At 37.5% G+C, this 18,757-nt stretch overlaps 1 protein-coding gene across 1 annotated transcript in view; it reads right to left on the reverse strand.

Moving 5' to 3' along the window:
• Nucleotides 1-18,757, reverse strand: part of LOC126457597 (cytoplasmic dynein 2 heavy chain 1) — an 808,157-nt gene that overhangs the window by 300,574 nt on the left and 488,826 nt on the right. Inside the window, exons 41-42 of the mRNA XM_050094037.1 lie at nucleotides 8,936-9,087; nucleotides 1,142-1,418 (exon numbers count right to left, since the gene is read on the reverse strand). Of these exons, the coding sequence (XP_049949994.1) occupies nucleotides 1,142-1,418; nucleotides 8,936-9,087 (429 nt within the window). The remainder of the gene's footprint in view (nucleotides 1-1,141; nucleotides 1,419-8,935; nucleotides 9,088-18,757) is intronic.

The raw sequence follows: 18,757 nt of genomic DNA on the forward strand, positions 1-18,757 counted from the left end.
AGTCCCTCAACATCTTGCAGACAGTTCACAGAGACATGTGTCATGTGTGTACGAGTGATGTCCTATAGAAAAATGACACCACCATACTCTCTCATGAAAAATATGTCATGAGGACACTGGATAACCATAACATACGGTTGTGCTGTCAGAGTTCCCTCCTCAATTACTAGCAGCCATGACCTGAAGCTATACCCAATGGCTTCACATACCATGATGCCAGGAGTAACATTATTGTGCTTCTCCAAAACATGAAAAGAATGGAACCTCTCTCCAAGTTGCCACCGTATTTGCCAACGATTGTCACATGGGGTCATGTAGAACAGCAATTCATCACTGAACACAATGCAACATCATTCAGTAGCTATCCATGCTTCCTGGTTGTGGCACTGCTCCAAATTCCAAATGGAGGCTTCTGTGTTGTGATGTTAAGACCAGCCTTTGCATGGGGCAGTAATTCTTTAATCCGGCTGCTGCTAGTCTCCAATCAATGGTGCCGGATGACACAGAATGTTGAACCAGGTCTATTACTTGTTCTCAGATGGCAGGTGCAGATGTAAAGGGGTTAAAATATCCTTGGTGCATAATACAGTGATTCGCACTTGTGGTGGTCACACTTGGTCGACCAGAAACTTCATGACAAGTATGCCTTCTCTCATGTTCTCATGCAGTCCAACATCAGGTCATCATCACATCTAAATACCCCATAAATATTCATATTGCACCAACTCACCAGCTGTCCAATTGGAGACCCACAAGGAGGCCTCTTTCAAACTTCCTCAGATGCTGACAATGCTGTCTCACATGAATAGTGATATCTCTGTGTTCTCCACAGTGATCACTCAATATCTGACATTGTTCATATCGTTATATAATCTATCAGGACTTGTAACAACACTAACCTGGTGGTCATTCTACCTATCACACAGAATTGTGACTCTATAATCAATGGTGTGGACATGTACAAAATTAGATTGACACTCAACCATGTATCATTCCTCCTCCTCCTCCCCCCCCCCCCCCCCCCCCCCAGACTGTGTATAATCAGTTATCCAAGAGAACAAAGAGCAATAAACAGTCCATAATTGAAGGAAGTACTGCTAAAACAACTAAAGAACTCTAAAAAAAATAAAAAATAAGTTACCTCTAACAGGTAATCAGCTGTGTTGTCACCAGGAGGAAGTTCATATCTTACAAGAGACATACAGCAATGAGTCAGGTCACAAGGAGTAAATATGTAATGGCTGTTCTTTTGCTGATTTTGTTGGAAACTCAGCTTTACATCTTGATAGATTTTCACCATAGATGATGCAAGTGCAGAAATCTTTGACAAAGAATGCCAAACAGGATGTGATGACATGCTAAGGGTCCTTGACAAATAAATTCCATATATTGACTTCAAATCCTCTTTAGCTGGGTAGCTGTAATAAATGTACAACAACATGAGAAAGTATTACTAATAGTCCTACTAACTGAATAATTAAAAAATACACACTGAAGCACCAAAGAAAGTGGTACAGGCATGTGAATTCAAATACAGAGATATGTAAACAGGCAGAATACGGCACTGTGGTTGGCAACACCTATATAAGACAAGAAGTGTCTGGCACAGTTGTCGGATCAATTACTCCTGCTACAATGGCAGGTTTTCAAAATTCAAGTGAGTTTGAATGTGGTGTTATAGTCGGCACACAAGCGATGAGACACAGCATCTCCGAGGAAGAGATGAGGTGGGGATTTTCCATACGACCATTTCATCAGTGTACTGTGAATATCAGGAATCTGGTAATACATCAAATCTCCTACATGGCTGCAGCTGGAAAAAGATGCTGCAAGAACAGGAGCGATGACAACTAGAGAGAATTATTCAACATGACAGAAGTGCAACCCTTCCGCAATTTGCTGCAGGTTTCAATGCTGGGCTATCAATAAGTTTCAGCATGCGAACCATTCAACAAAACATCATGAATATGGGGTTTCGGAGCCAAAGGCCCACTTGTGTACCCTTGATGACAGCACAATACAAAGTTTTACACCTTGCCTGGGCCCATTAACTCTGACATTTGACTGACGATGACTAGGAATATGCTGCCTGGTTAGATGAGTCTCGTTTCAAATTGTATCGAGCAGATGGACATGTACGGGTATGGAGCCTCATCAATCCATAGATCCTGCATGTCAGCAGGGGACTGTTCAAGCTGATGGAGGTTCTGTAATGGTTGTGGGGTGTGTGCAGTTGGAATGATAAGGAACCCCTGATATGTCTAGATATGACTCTGACAGGTGGCAAGTATGTAAGCATCCTGTCTGATCACCTGCATCCACTGAAGTCTACTGTGCATTCCGATGGACTTGGGCAATTCCAGTAGGACAACACGAGACCCCACACATCCAGAATTGCTACAGAGTGGCTCTGGGAACACTCTTCTGAGTTTAAACATTCCACTGGCTATCAAACTCCCCAGACATGAACATTATTGAGCATATCTGTCATGCCTTGCAACTTGCTGTACAGAAGAGTTCTCCATCCCCTCATACTCTTACAGATTTATGGACAGCATTACAGGATTCATAGTGTCATTTTGCTTGAGCACTACTTCAGACATTAGTTGAGTCCATGCATCTCGTGGGGGTCCTACATGATATTAAGCAGGAGTACCAGTTTCTTTGGCTCTTCAGTGTATAATTTGCAAAGATAATGTGAGAATATATAGATGTGACAGGAGATACAAATACATCATAGCTTTTCAGAGAAGCAAAGGTCACTGGTACAGACACTTTTAGTACATGTGTCAACACATATTTCATAGACAGAATATAAATATTTATACTATATATTTGGTGAATAATGTAAGCCATCTCCTTTGCAAACTGATTACATTTCCCTAGTATTCTACCAATAAAGTCAGCTAAACCTCTAACCACAAATGAGCCTATGTGATCATTCCATTTCATGTTCTTACCCAGTGTTAAACTTAGACCCTTGTATGAGTTTACTGAATACAGCTGTGACTCACTGTTATTATATTCATAGGATACTATGTGTTTTCATTTTGTGAAATGCATAATATAACATTTTTGAACGTTTAAAGCAAGTTGCCAGTTTTCGCACTACTGAATTCTTATCAATGATTGACTGAATATCTCCACAGCTTCATTCAGAGTGTACTTTGTTGTAGATAACCCCATCATCTGCGAAAATTCTGAGATTTCTATTAACACTGTATGCAAGATCATTAAAATACAACATGAACATCAAGGGCCCAACACACTTTCCTGCGTACATCTGAAGTTACTTCTACATCTTTTGAAGACTCTTCATCCACAATAATATGCTTCATCCTCCCTACCAAGAAATCCTCAATCTGGTCACAAATTTGTGAGATACCCCATATGATTATATTTATGATAGTAGCTGCAAAACTGAGTCAAATGCTTTATGGAAATCAAGAAAAACTGCATCTAGATGACTGCCTTGATCCATGTGTTTCAGGATGTCATGTGAGAAAAGTGTGTGTTGAGTATCACATGGCCTATGTTTTCGAAATACATGCTGGCCGTATGGTGGAGGTCATCCTATGTTTGAGACCAACAACAAAATGGTGTCAAGGATATTGTACAGTAGTTTTGTGGATCACTTCTGCTACCTTCTTGTACACAAGTGTGACCAGTGTTTTCTTCCAGCTACTGGGCATGGTTTTTTTGTTTGAGGGGTCTGTGGTGGATTACAGTCAAGAGAGAGGCTAATTCAGCAGGAAATTAGGCATAGGATCTGCTAGGAATTCCACTGGGCCCTGTGGCTTTGTTCAGTTTTAACAATTTCAGCTGTTTCTCAATGCCACTCACACCATTTCCTATTTCAATCATCTTTTTAGTGGTATGCAGATTAAATTGGGGCAAAACTCCTGGGTTTTCCTTTGTAAAGGAACATTTGGCAACAGTGTTGATTATTTCTGCATTTGCTTTGCTATTCTCAATTCCAGTTCCTGCCTTGTCCATGAGTGTGTGGATACTAAGTTTCATGCCACTAGCAACATTTACATATGACCAAAATTTCTTTGGGTTTTGAGAAAGATTTTCCAACAATATTCTGCTATGGTACTCTCTGAAGGCTTCACACACTGCCCACTTGACTTTCAAGTGTGTTTCATTCAATATCTCCCGATCTATAGCCCTATGCTTTGTTTTATATCTAATATGCAGTAGTAGTGGCTCTGTTCTACCTGGTGCATATCTACACACTGGATGGTCAACTACTCTTTTAAACTTGAACCATAGTTCCTCTACATGTTCCTGTCCTGAGCTTAAAGTTTCAAGTTTCTCATTCAGATGTGACACTACTGTTTCTTTGTCTAATTTGGTGAACATATAGTTGCCCTTTGTATGTGGGTACCATTTCACTGCTGCTGTAACAGTCTCATTGTCAGTGATACTGATTTCAATGTGGACTTCCTAAAGAAGTCAGGTCTGTTTGCTGCCGTTAGATGTAATATATTTCCGTCATGAGTTGGGTTCTAAACATCTGTTCTAGATAGTTTTCAGAAAAGGTGCTTAGCAATGTTTCACAGGGTGTCTTGTCACACCCACCACTAACAAATTATAATTATCACAATTGATTGTTGGATGATTTAAGTCTCCTCCAATGATTACAGTATGATTATGGAACTTATGTAATGCAAAATGAGATTTTCTGTTATGTTTTTGGATACATCAGGAGTTGAGTCCAGTGGGTGACAGAAGAACCCTGTAACAATTTTGTGCTCAGGCTTCATACTTTGTCTTGCACAAACAATCTTGCATGTAACTTCAATTTCTGTCATGGTCTACTGTGACAAATACACCATCTTAATTTCCCCATCCTATCAATATATATTACATTTTTTCCCACTGAGTTTACTACTGTCAGTTTCAGGTTTTAACTAGCTTTCCATGCCTTGTATTATGTGAGCCCCAATTCTCTTTAGAAGCACTTCAAACTCTGACACTCTGTTGTGAATGCTTCAGCAGTTAACCATTAGCATTTTAATACTCTCACCTGCTGGAGGCATTTCTTTGCAACTTATGCTATACTTCTGGGTTTCTAACAACTATAGTTATCTGGATGGATGGAGCACTGCCTAATCTAAAAAACCCTTATATGCACCCCACACACAGTCAGATACTTGGGTAGCTGCCCTTGATGTGTAGTGCACATCTGACACATTTAGGGGGACCCCACCAAGTCCAGGAACTGACAGCCTAGCTTGTCACAGAACCTTCGAAATCTCTGTTTCAAGCCTTTCACTTGTTCCAGAACCAGGGGGCTATGATCTGTTCTAGAGACAATGCTGCAGATTGTGAGCTTTGCTCAAACTCCATGAACAAGGCTGGTATTAACCTTTTCGGCTAGTTGCTGGAATGATCGAAGTATGACCTCAGAGCCCAGACAACAGGCATCATTTGCTCCAATGTGTGTTACAGTCTGCAGATGGTTGCACCCTGTTGCCTCAGTGCTGCTTGAATAACCTCTTCAACCTGATGAATGTTGCCTCCAGGCATTCACAGTGAGTGCCATTAGTGCTCTGTTCCCTACCTTGCTGCCATTTCCCTAAGGGGTAAATTTTTTTACCTTTTTTTAGAACTGCCAAAGACTAATAGACCTTGACTCCTTTTAATCTCTGTATAGACATTATTTATATATGAGGCATGAACAAGTTCATATTGCATACATTTGATTCCTGAAGTATGTTCTCATTGTGATGTGCTGTAGCTGTGAATACATTGTTTTACAATAGAGATATAGGTATAATTTCACGCACTCTTCAACTTTATGTGCTAAAATATTAGTTTTGAGATTCTACTCCACATATGTCGCTTATCAATACTGTACCAAATATATGGTATAAATATTTATATTCTGTCCATGCAATTGTCTTGACAATTGTACTAAAAGTTTCTGTACCGGTGATCAAGTGTGACAGCAATTTGTGTACGTAAGTACCCATGTCTCCCACATAACTGTTAGTGTAAGACAGATATATACCCTGAAATTTTATTGATAATAGGGTAAAATCCTTGTATCTTTATTCTCTGACTGACAGTCAAAATTCTCCCAAAAGTCATGCACATGTGACTGTAGTGTGAACAAGTGTATATAGTATGATTTGTAGTAAACATTACAGTGTTTGTTTACTTGGTGCTTGGTCCTTCTTCAAATTTACTGAGGCTTGATTAGTTTCAATCTCACCGAATGATTTCTATATTGGGGAAAACTCCATGAATGCTAGAATGTATGCTAAAATAGTTAAACTAACAAAATAGCAAATGGTATTATCTTGTTAATTTTTGTTTATTTAAATTGTTACCATCAAATTCATGTAAAGCATTTCTTCTATTTCACCCAAGTATTAGTTGCAAACACATATGACATAAGGTTAAATTATTTGGAACTTCACCATGAAAGTAACTTGTATAATGTTGTGAAGATTAAACATACCAAAAGACTTATCTATGAACTGAATCACAATGAAAATTCTAATCTATGTATTTATGCCAACAATTTATCTTTCTAAAAATTTATTTGGTTACTTTTCCTCATTATATGAATGCATGGTGTTTGTTCTTTCAGACATGTCCAAAAGAACAGACATCACACACTGACATAATTGATATACCTAACTGGGCAATGGATCCACCTTCTTCAGTACAGATGCACAAATAAGTCCTACCTCCTGTGGGACTCTCATAGTAGTGAATGGGAATGTAATAGACAGGGAATGCAGATAGGTGGCACTCAGTGGGAATTTGGATCAGCCATGAGACATGCTGAGACAGTCTACACAATTGCGACAACACTGTGTCCCAGATGGTGCAGTGGTTAAAGCACCTGCCTAGTAAGCAGGAGATTCCAGGTTCAAATCGCAGGCTGGTACAAATTTTCACTCATCACCACTGATTCTGCATAATGTCTCGCTGCAGCTGACAGCAGTGATCTCCTTCAATTTACATACTTTTCCTCGTTTAAAATATCAGAGAAAATCTGGTCTTATCACTGTCATGTATTAATGATCACAAATAGGCTAAAGTGTTTATTGTATAATTACATTTTTTCTTTAAATAATTATCTGAAATGATGCTGAAGCTACCTGTGACATTCTTCATATTACATAAGTTGGTCAGTCACCAGCCAAAGTGAAATTTTTACATGCTTAACAACACTATAAAATCCTATACTCATAAAGCAGTACTAGAAATGAGTGAGGAAGTGCAATTATTAAGACCTTATAGTCATAATGACGAGAATTATAGCAAATTTATAGTCATTCTGGTTTAAGTTGCTGTTGCTTCACATAAATGGTTCATTCATAAGGTTGTAACAAATTCCTCACTTCTCTATTCAGCTAATCAAATGCTGACTCTCCAGTGATAGGGACATTACATTCTATGATTTCTTCAGTACAAACTTAACATGTGCCTATAACAATTTATGTGATGTCAGTGTTAGAACAAGGCTATATGAGAATGGTCTATGGCAGCTGATGTGTCAGTCACTTTCTGCTTTCTACAATCTCACAGATACCAAGAAACTGTTGATAATAAACACATACAGAACAAAAAACACTAAATTGACTACACTCATTTCTGAAAAACAAGACATACAACTTAATTTCAAGAGGCAGTGAATTCGTTTTTAAGACTAAGACTCCCTTTCCTGCAATATATCCTAAACTTCTACTTACCAACAGAAATTATACTACAGTGGCACTCACCACCTCCATCTATTGCAGTTTTCTAAGTTTCTCTATTAAGCTACCTCACACATCTTCTCTTTTCAGTCCCTCTCCAGGCCCATCCAAACCAATTATTCTTTTTTGGTTCCCACTCCTCTATCTCTTTGTACTACCCTCACTGTCAGTTAACATTATTTTTCTCATTAAAATTTTTTTCTCCCTCATTACCCATTTTCCAGCTTTGTCCTCAGTTTGACTGCCCAGTATATATAACATTGCTTTGCATAATTCAATCCCACCTACCTTTTCCAGTCTACAGGTGATCACTCTTGACTCAAGGGTGTTCTTCCCAAACAGTTTAATTGTTGTCCTTCGCATTGGGCTTCTTCAGTTTTATGTACAAGCTGTGTTCATTTTTCCATTTCTCTCAGATAACTGAAATTTCAGTTTCAATATAGGATATGAGTCCTTTTCAGTGGCTATTTACACTTAACAGCTCCCCTACTAATTGCTAGAAAGTGCCACTTATTCCATACCACATGTCATTTTCTTGAGATGAACCTAAATTTGGAAGCATTATCAGATCTTTTACACACAGAACCTCCAGTTTCCACCTTCTGCCCTCTACATCCATTTATGGTTTATTGCCATCAACCATTTGGTGTTCTGTGTAGTATCTGTTACCATAAATATCGTTGTTCCTGCTATGCTACTCTACCGACTGGTGCCTTGTTTCATTCACAAAATAAGTATGCATACAGGGAAGAGGAAAGAACAATACTTTTGCAACAACACAGAAGAAGTACACAGCACATGTATTGTTAGCCAGATGTTAATAGTTAATAGAATCAGAATGGACAGGGAGGAAAGGATGCCGTGAAATTCCATCCATAAAATGTCATGGAAGCTACATGACATTTAAGTCCCGTATTCCATGACAGTAGAAGATGATGACGACAATGATTAATGTTGAACAATTACCATAAGGAATACATGTCACTACTGAGCAGAAAGTTGTTATTCGTTGTCTACTGCAACAACATATAAGAAATCATATCCTGAGGTGGCTACTATGTTTTGAGTTTATTATTCTTACTTAGATCTAATTATCAGAGACTGCATCAGCTATTAAAAACTAAAAGAAAATAGTTTTGAATTTTGACAAGCATATTTTGTTAAGGTACCTAGAGGAAAAATACATTCATTATTCTAGTATTGTATTACTTCACCTGATACTGTGAATTCTGATCACTGAAGTGAATCGAGGAGATAGTGGGTGTCGACCAGCATCTATTCCTCCAACAAGACTTGCTACAACATGAACTTGTTCAAGTCCAACCCACTCCAGATTGTCATCGTAGAAGCCCTTATACGTCAAGATCTGAATAGAAAATGGTAGTATTTAGCAGCAGCTGAATATACATAAAAACTTCACTATTTGCCTTGAAAAAAAAATCAATGTAGCAATAAAAGTCACACAAAAAGCACAGTGTCAACAAACAAATTCAGTGTATCATGTCAGATTAGTCAAGCTTTTGATCTAAAATATCTATACTTAGAAGAATATAATTTCTTTCACTGGTATTAACATACAAGTAGCTACATAGGCCGACTCTATCACTTACACGTTAAAGGAATGGAAGTATGCTCACAATGAGCATTGTTAGCCACAATATCTTAACCAAATCAAATCAAACAAAACTTAAGTAATTGCATCATACAAACACACATAATCAAATGTGATTGGATAGATAAAAATCTACTCACTAAGCAGTGGCAGGAGAACATGTATATAAAGGTATTAAAAATATAATCAGGTCTTTTGCAGGAGTTTTTATTATTATATACCTTGCACTGTAATACTTATATTTCAGTTCCATAGATTCCCAATTTCTTGTCTTATGGAAAAAAATATATACTTCACATGGAGATTAAGTAATTGACTGATTATGTTCTGCAATCACACAAATGAATATCACATTAGTAGGCATTAATCTGGTGAGACATAAATTCCAAGCATGAGATGCATGGATAGCTTCATTTTTGTATATATTGCTTGATCCACCAGTAAGTATTAAAAAAATCATGATTGGTAAGAATCAATCAGGTTTTGTAACTGATGTAGACATACACCGGGTCTGACAAATCCTATAGCTTTCATGTTACCTTGTTTAACAATCTACAGGTAATTCCTAGACCATGACTATTTGCCAGTATAATTACGTTTCTCTGTTCAGTGTCCAGTGAAGGCATGATGTTTTTCACTGCCAAGTTTTCAGCTGAGAAGTGTTTTTCATTTAACACTGAAGTAGGATTGTTTGTATGAGAAACATTGTTTGACATAGTGTTTCCAGTTGTATAATTTTTGTAACAGTATTGCATTCTTGACAATGATCACAACTCACTTTCAAAGGAATACTGATTTCCAGTTCTGAATATCTAAAGAAGAACAGCACACTTGATTTTTAGAGTGTCAATTTATTTTTGCATTGCACTGATTATTTTGTCCTTGTTTTTAATGACATTTAAGAATTTTCTTTCGCAGCTTTTAGTTATACACACTTCAAAAGTCCATGAAAAGTTATCTGTATTAAGATTTAAGTTTATTTTACAGCAATTTCTATGAAACCAGTAACTTGCCACTTTCAAGTGGATTCCTGTTCTGACTTTCTTGATACAATTCTACACTGATAAACACTTTTCACTTCACTTTTAGTAGTCATATTAAAAACTTCTTTTACAACTGGCACCATCTTGTGTACTCATTGCCAATGCAGCTGACAGCAGTTTTATGCCAGAGTGGTAGATGTGTGCATTCCTCTAGTGCGGTGAGCACAGTTCTGGTGTAGCAATGCAACCTGTGCCAGAATTACCTTCCTTCTTCTGCCCAACAAGAAAAACCACCAACATCACTTGGACAGCACAACAATTGCAGACCACCACAAACAATAAACATTGCTGTTAGTACACCAATGGACACAGCAGCAACAGGTGATTCCTGAGACATTGAAGGCTCTTAATGAACCACTCGTTGAGATCTGCCCCCCCCCCCTCCCCCCCCCCTCCCCCAACCACCAGATACATATGCAGTCAGTATTCGATCATATCACCCTCCAATGCCATTGTGAGGCTCTCATACCCTCAAACATCATAATATTTACTATTTTTCACATTTTATGCTTATTCTTTAGTTTGGATGCATACTGACTATTGATAGTCATGCAGCTACAAGTGGTTAAACGAATTCCAGCAGTAAAAATAATCTTTGTCTGCTGACAATGTTTTACATTTGCACTGTGTGTGCTGGGTGAAATATTTGAATCAGTACCAGTGTCAGCAGCATTCTTGAGATACAGATGTGTTGAGATGTGTGTTTCAATATAATTGGGATGAAATTGCACTAATCTCAAGATTATGTTCAATTTAATCATATTCACCATATTTACAATATACCTTAGGTTTAAGTGTGAAGAAATTCATTATGTTTAGTAGCATATAAAATTTCTCTGAATTAAAGTACAGTTCGAATCAGTTTTTAGAGAAGGTACAATTCCAATTATTGCTACTGAAGGAACCTGTAAACTGATTAAATGAATGATTGGCCTGTTGGAGAAATGTATGTGCAGAGGAGAAGTGATGTAGCATTGTCACTAAAATTTGTGCAAAATTACTTTAGGATTGACAGCTGTAATGGGAGTATTTGGTGGAGAGCCCATGTGGAAGGCATGGACTGGGATCACTGCAGCCTGTGGCATTTTCTGTTTTTATAGTTAAGGAAGTTATTGTTACAGATGTTGTCATCTTTATTTGTTACGTCGTACTGAACAAGGTCATCTAAGGTTTTGAGTGGAAAAGATTAATGTCACTCTCTTGGCCAGTTGATTGCCATATGAAGTCAACTGAGAGAAATGGTTTGTGTTATATGTCTACCCTGAGACTGAAAAACTTAATGTTCGCTAACTGCTCTCTATGAACAAGGTAATCAATAGAACTGCAGCAGCTTTGACTATAAATAAAAACACTGTTGTGAAGATTGGCAAGGATATGTTCAAGAAACAAAAGGAAGCTGGAGAAACATTGAAACTTAAAACGCAGGAAAAAAATGCGGTGTGGATAAGCAGGTTACCAACATAGATTGTTTATGACTATTATTGCAGTAAGGTACACTCAGCAAGTTATTGGTCACACTTAAGGAATAAGAACTTTTCCAATGCAGCACCACATAGTTATTCACAGTGTTACACAACCTAGGCTTTCACCACTAACATTTCTGTAGCTAGGGTGACCAGATGCAATCGTTTAAAAAGGAGGACAAACAGCTTCAAAAAGGAGGACAAAGGAAGAAAAAAGAGGACATATCAAATGGGTCAACTGCAGATGAGGATACCACCGTCAGCTTTGGACAAGTCATGTGAGTGCTGGGAATTACCGGTAAAACTAGTAGTTAATTGTTACTGGTGGTGGTGGTGGGGGGATGTATCCTCATCTGCAGTATTCCCCATTGAACATACGTTCAAATTTAATAAATGAGTTTATGATTTATAGACATAACATACATACATTCCTTAACAATTATTGATACTTCTCGGAGAAGTTTGGGCTTACTTAACAGACAATTGTAAGATGACAGACACGGAAATTCTTTTAAATTATGTTGGACCATCAACAGACCTTTCACTGATTCAAGGTTTAATCTATTCCTCTTATCAGTTCACAATATGGTAATTAGAGAAAATATTCTTTTGGAATTATGCCCTGAAATACTGAAAAAGTATTCAGCAACTCTGAGTGACAGTGAACTGACTTACTTTCACAAAAAAATCTTTGCACATTTTTTACTACAAGATAAATTCCTAAATTCTGGATGAAATAAAACCATGACAGTTAATCTGTTGAGTTATTTCTTACCTTTATTGAGACTACATTCCAGCTCCACATATCTTACATTCCGCTTCGAATTCATTTCTCCCTTTCTTGAAAGCTGGATATTTGCAGGAAAGGACATCAGAAAATGTTCGCTTTTGTTTAGGCATAGCCAAATATTTTACATAACTCACTCGGTTAAAAATTACACTCAGAAATTACATGTGCACTACAGGAAGCCAAGCCAATACAAAACGAAAATTTTGAATAATCGTTATTTGCATTCGCTTATAGGTCGATCAACAATAACATCGAGGATCCTGGTGCCACCTACTAACACCGCCTTTGTATGTGGTTATCACGAAGACTGTGCCAACAGTTAAAGTATTTAAGAAAAGAGCAACAGAATGGGACGAATTGTAAATTTAACTGTATTACGCTCAAATTTGCGAAATAGCTGGACACTGTAAAAATCCACCTGGACCACGGACAAAGAGCTAAAAAGGAGGACACGTCCAGATTAATCCGGACATCTGGTCACCCTGTCTGTAGCCATAAGCTGTTGATGGAGAGGGAGGACATAGCTTCATGGTGATGTCGATTTTCAAGGAGGATCTGTAGCGCAAGTTGTATGGTAAATGGAAAGTGGGTCAGTTGTCAAGCAGGGCTAGACAGGGGACAGAACTAAAGGAACATTGGGAATGCCTTCGGGCACAGGGGAAAGACTTATTCTTCTTCAAGCAGGTACTTTGCAAGGTTTTCTCTCAAGCATTCTCATACTTCTTAAAACAAGGAATGCAGGAAATTATCAGGAGAAATGAACTGGGAAAACTGTCAAAAATTGTTCTAAATAATGCTCTTTACCATTTACTTGTTGTTGACAAGGGACTTACGATGGCAAAATGAAAGGAGGAGATGACTGATGGGCTTCAGCATCATAACATTGAGTAAGTGACAATCTTTAAAAAAATGGAGCTTATGAAACTAATCTCTCTCCCTAAAAAATGTTTCCACTTACATGAAATTGATGAACTCACAAACGCATGTATGAATACTATTGTAAGGCTACCTTACCACTGCCATTTCATCCCAATAGAGTTAATATAGGTCCAATAAAGGATATGCTGCCACGAATAATAATAATAAATTTGCGCTCTCCACAGCTGAAGCATTCACAAAAGATGCTGATAAGAAGGAAACAGTCAAACATGTGCAGAGCACCGTGAAAAGACCATGGCACAATCAAGCTATTTTGGAAATTTGAGTGTATGAGATGATTATTCCATTAAAGAACAACAGAACTTCAAGCTTCTGTCATAGTGACGACTGTGGTGTCAATAGAATTTTTCATTATCACCATAGAAATGGAGCACAGGTGGATTCCACAGCATGTTTGCAGTGCACAGTTTTAATTGTAAGTAGCTACATAACAAAATTATATTGACATAACTTTCAAAATTTTAATAAGAAAACTTTACAGGCAACTAATTCCACATGAAGTTCATCTCAGGAATTCAGTCTGCATAACAAAATAAATACTACTGTTCATAATATCATTGCTGCAATACTGAGGCCCAGTTTTTTATATCACTTTTGTTCTTTCTCCCAGTACCGGTTGGCCTATTTACTATAGGCTTTTTCACCAAGATGGACATACATAATTTTATTTATTTTAGCATTAGAAATAAGTAACTGGATCAGATTACATAAAAATGTGTTGTAGTCTTCAGATTTAATTTATATTATGTGTTCACTTAGCTTCAATAACACACAAGTTCCCCGCATGAAAATTTAGTATGTCATCAGAATGCGTATTTTTGTAAATTGTGTGCTATCATCTAAACAAATTGCTGCCATAGACAAATCAAAAATATAAATACGGTGCAACTCTGCACAACAAGTTGATGATCATTCCACATTTGTACACTGAATAGTCCAAGTGTTCAAGTGAGCTGAATGAAGAGGAATATTACATGCATGCTCCATGCGGGCCATGATAACACTGTGCCTCCAGATGCTCCTGCTGAACTGTCAATCCTAAAGTAATTTTGAACAGACTGTAATATCTTACCAGGGCTGTTAGACACATTGTAACATAGTGAGAGATGTACAACATAGAGACTCAATGGTGAATGTAACACCTCCCGCATAAATAAAAATGGTAATAGTTTTGTGAAGCGTAAAAGCAGAGCAAATTATTTACCATTTAATCCTAGTCAAGGCAGTAAATTCTTTTCTTCCCTTTGTCTTTTGCAGTAGACTTCAGAGCTATTTTCATCTCTAGGCCATTCACTTTTGTCATCTCAACAATCAATGATCAGGTGCCACAAGCTTGAATTTTTTTTGAGTCTACTACGTGCACACACACACACACACACACACACACACACACACACACACACACACACACACAGATATTCAAATACACACCCTAATGGTCAATGTAATACTGTCTGTTTATTAGCAGAGACCATTGTTTGGGGAGAAGAAAGAGTTGTGACAACTGGGAGGGTGAGAGGTATGCAGGGCAAGGAGAGGGAAGGACATTATAGAGAGGCACGAGGATAAACAGATGGTTCTTAGTGGCAGGGGTAACATGAGTATCCATTATGGTAATCAAACTGAAAACATAGAATATTACACACATGAAGAGGAAAGGACAGAGAGCAACAGGTAGCAATAGAAAATGGGGAAGTAAAATGTTGGCACAGAAGAGAATTGGTGAGGAAAGTAGCAGACTTGGAAAGGATTTGGGCAAATAGTGGTAAGGGAACAGCTGAGGAAGGGAGCAAGTGGAGGTTATTGCCAGGGGGATTATGAGAACAGATTATGGGCTGGAGGAATGTTGAAGAATGATGAAGCATATATTGATGAAGAAAGCGTAGTACAGCTCATCAATCCCCAAATACCCTACACAAAAAATTTAGAGTCAATAGTAAAAGTAACCAAATCTTATACCAGCTGTGTTATAAATACTGTGAAGTGTTCTGTGTGGGTATGACAACTAATCATATGACTAGCCCATTGAAAAGCCATTGTAACATTGGATCTAGTTGAAGATTTTACCACTTGGCTGTTGAATATGCATCACTCCACATCACAACACCAATTGGTGCTTCGATACTCAAACCATTTTGATTTCACCACCTACACTCCTCTCCCGACAGTGACAGTACTATGCAAGTTGGAACTGTTGCTCCAGTATATTCTCTGTTCAGACAATGCCTCTGGTTTAAAACTCTGCTAGACTCCATTTCCAACTACTTCCTTCCCTATTACACAGAATGCACGGGCTGAGAGATGTGAGTAATATCTAAACATCAGTTTAATAAGTCATAGTTAAAGAACACTAACAAAAATTATCTGCAGAAGAATGATATGACTGGTAGAAGACACCCTGAAGGAAAATCACTTCGAGATCTGGAGAAATGCAGGAATACGTGAGGGAATACTCACCATATGGCTTCTCTTAGAAGATAGGTTGAAGAAAGACAATGTTGACTGATATACTCTTCCAGAAAATCTGAACTTACCTGGGATAACATACAGAGAGTAAAAGGTTACTTACAAGTTATATAGTAAGCAGAATGCAGTTATAAAGAATTCATGGTTGATGAAAAGGAGGCAGTAGTGGAGAAGGGAGCAACACAGGGCTGTCGTGTATCTCTCATTTTATTCAATCTGTACATACAGCAAACAGTGAAGGAAACTTGTCTATGAATTAGTAAATCTGTCAGAGACAGCAAAGGACTTGGAAGATTAGTTAAATGGAATGAATAGTGTCTTGAAAAGAGATTATAAGGTGAACACAAATAAAAATAAAACAAGGCTAATAGAAGTGGATCACAATATGGTTTAAGAAAAAACTTTTCAACTGTTGAAAACTCTGGAGACAAATACATACATTGAGTGTTTGAGGACAAAGGATCTGCTTAAGACAATTTTGGTGATGTAAACAAATACTAAAATGTAAACTTTCACGGCCGGAAATATCATGTCCATTATAATTATCCGGGCTGTTATGCCATGGTCGGTTGATGAATTCTGTGTCGATTCCCAACGTTTCGTCTCCGACTGCGGGAGACATCTTCAAGGCGGTCCGTAGCTCAATGGAAGGTCCAACACACCCACTGGCTCGCTACTGACAGTCAGTAGCGAGCCAGTGGGTGTGTTGGACCTTCCATCGAGCTACGGAACCCCTTGAAGATGTCTCCCGCAGTTGGAGACGAAACGTTGGGAATCGACACAGAATTCATCAACCGACCACGGCATAACAGCCCAGATAATTATAATGGACATGATGTAAACAAAGCCTTTTACTAGGTAAGACACACACTGCTTCTTTAAAAAAGGACTAACAGCCTTAAAATATTAAAATCACACCTACAGAACTGTAACATGTTCTCTGTGTTGGCAAAGAAATGTCCAATATAGAACAAGTTAAGGAAGGTGTTCCACAGGGAACTGTGCTGGATTCTTTCTTCGTCCTCTTACTGATTAATGACCTACCATCATTTATTAAGTCCAGCACAGCATAGTATGCAGATGATACTTTTCTTCATAGTAGTAATCATTTCAGTAACCTTAAAAATTGTTTTGCAAACACAAATGCTCCACTATCCTACTGCTATGAAGCAAATGGATTCTTGCTCGAAGAAAACAAAATGAAGTATGTAGTATTTAGTCTAAAGACAAGCTTCCATCAGATGATTCAAGTTATGTTAAGTTACAAATCATCTTGGGGTCAACATGTGCAATACAGTAGTTGTAAGTTATCTAGAGTAATTTACTTATTAAGGTATCTTATGGTTTGTGTAGCTGAAAATATGTTAGAACAGTCTATTTTTCATTTTTTCAAAATGTAATGTCATATTATATTTTTTTATGTGAAAATACTACTTCTGTGCATGACACCTTGATACAGCAGAAGACAGTTATTAGGGTAATTACTGGTCCTTCATATGAAGCATACTGTAAACCTTCATTTTAGAACAAAAATATCATGACTGTAATAAACTTACAAATATGCTAAGTTTTAACTTAGACAAAGAAGACATAACTAGAAGCAAAGTGCAAAGAAAATGTACATTGTTACAACATAAGAGGCAACAGATCCATTTGCATGCCATACAACAGACTGTCAATATCACTTAACAACTATGAAATCATGAGGCATAAATTACGTAATAATCTTCCACAAACAGTACAAGATATACCAGAACAAGTATTCAAACAAACACTGCATGACTGATAACTGGACACTCACTCTATAATACAAAGGAATTCATCAACTGTATATTACAGTAAAAAGAGAAATATGTTATCATTAAACATAAATTTAAGTGTTAATAAATCTTTTCTAAAAGTATTTATCTGGAGTGTAGTGTCATGTGGAAGCAAAGCACACATGATAAACTATACAGAAAATAGCAGATTTTCAAATGTGGTGCTACAGACGAATACTAAATATCAGAAGAGTAGATCATTTAGGTAAAGAAATGAATTGAAGTCAAAAGAGCTTTATGGCACAGATTAATGGAAAGCAGGGGCAAGTACATACAGCACATCCAGATACTTCAAGGAATAGTTAATTCAGTAATTCAATAATGGAATGAATTGATGAGGTAAAAATTCTATAGTGAGACCATAGCTTCAATACAGTAAGCATATTCAAATACACGTAGGTTATAGTGTTTATGCAAGGAAGAAGAGAGCAGGTCAGGGCTGACTAACATGAAGAACTGCAGCAAACCAGTCCTTGCATTCAAAACTACAGAACAACAACAATATTCCCCATGTTTCTGTTATGACAAACATACAACATAACACCACTTGAGGCAAGATTCAGCATAATGGGTTAATTCCATTTCATTTCTCAGGTTCAGTAAATAATGCAATGGAATATCTGAGACCAGTGCACACAAGCAATCTCAGTAAAATGGAATTGACACTTACGTCACCCAAAGAAATAGAATCCATCATAAAGTTCCTGAAATCAAAGCATTCCAGTGGTTATGATAACATATCAACAAAGTTAATAAACGAGTGTTCATGTGAGCTTAGTCATATCTTAAGTTATTTGTGTAATCAATCACTTGTCACAGGAACATTCCCAGACTGGTTTAATTATGCTGAAGTTATACCTCTCCACAAGAAAGGGGACAAAGAAATGCCGTCAAATCACCGGC

This window comes from Schistocerca serialis, chromosome 2, assembly GCF_023864345.2.
Source record: "Schistocerca serialis cubense isolate TAMUIC-IGC-003099 chromosome 2, iqSchSeri2.2, whole genome shotgun sequence".
Classification (NCBI taxonomy): domain Eukaryota; kingdom Metazoa; phylum Arthropoda; class Insecta; order Orthoptera; family Acrididae; genus Schistocerca; species Schistocerca serialis.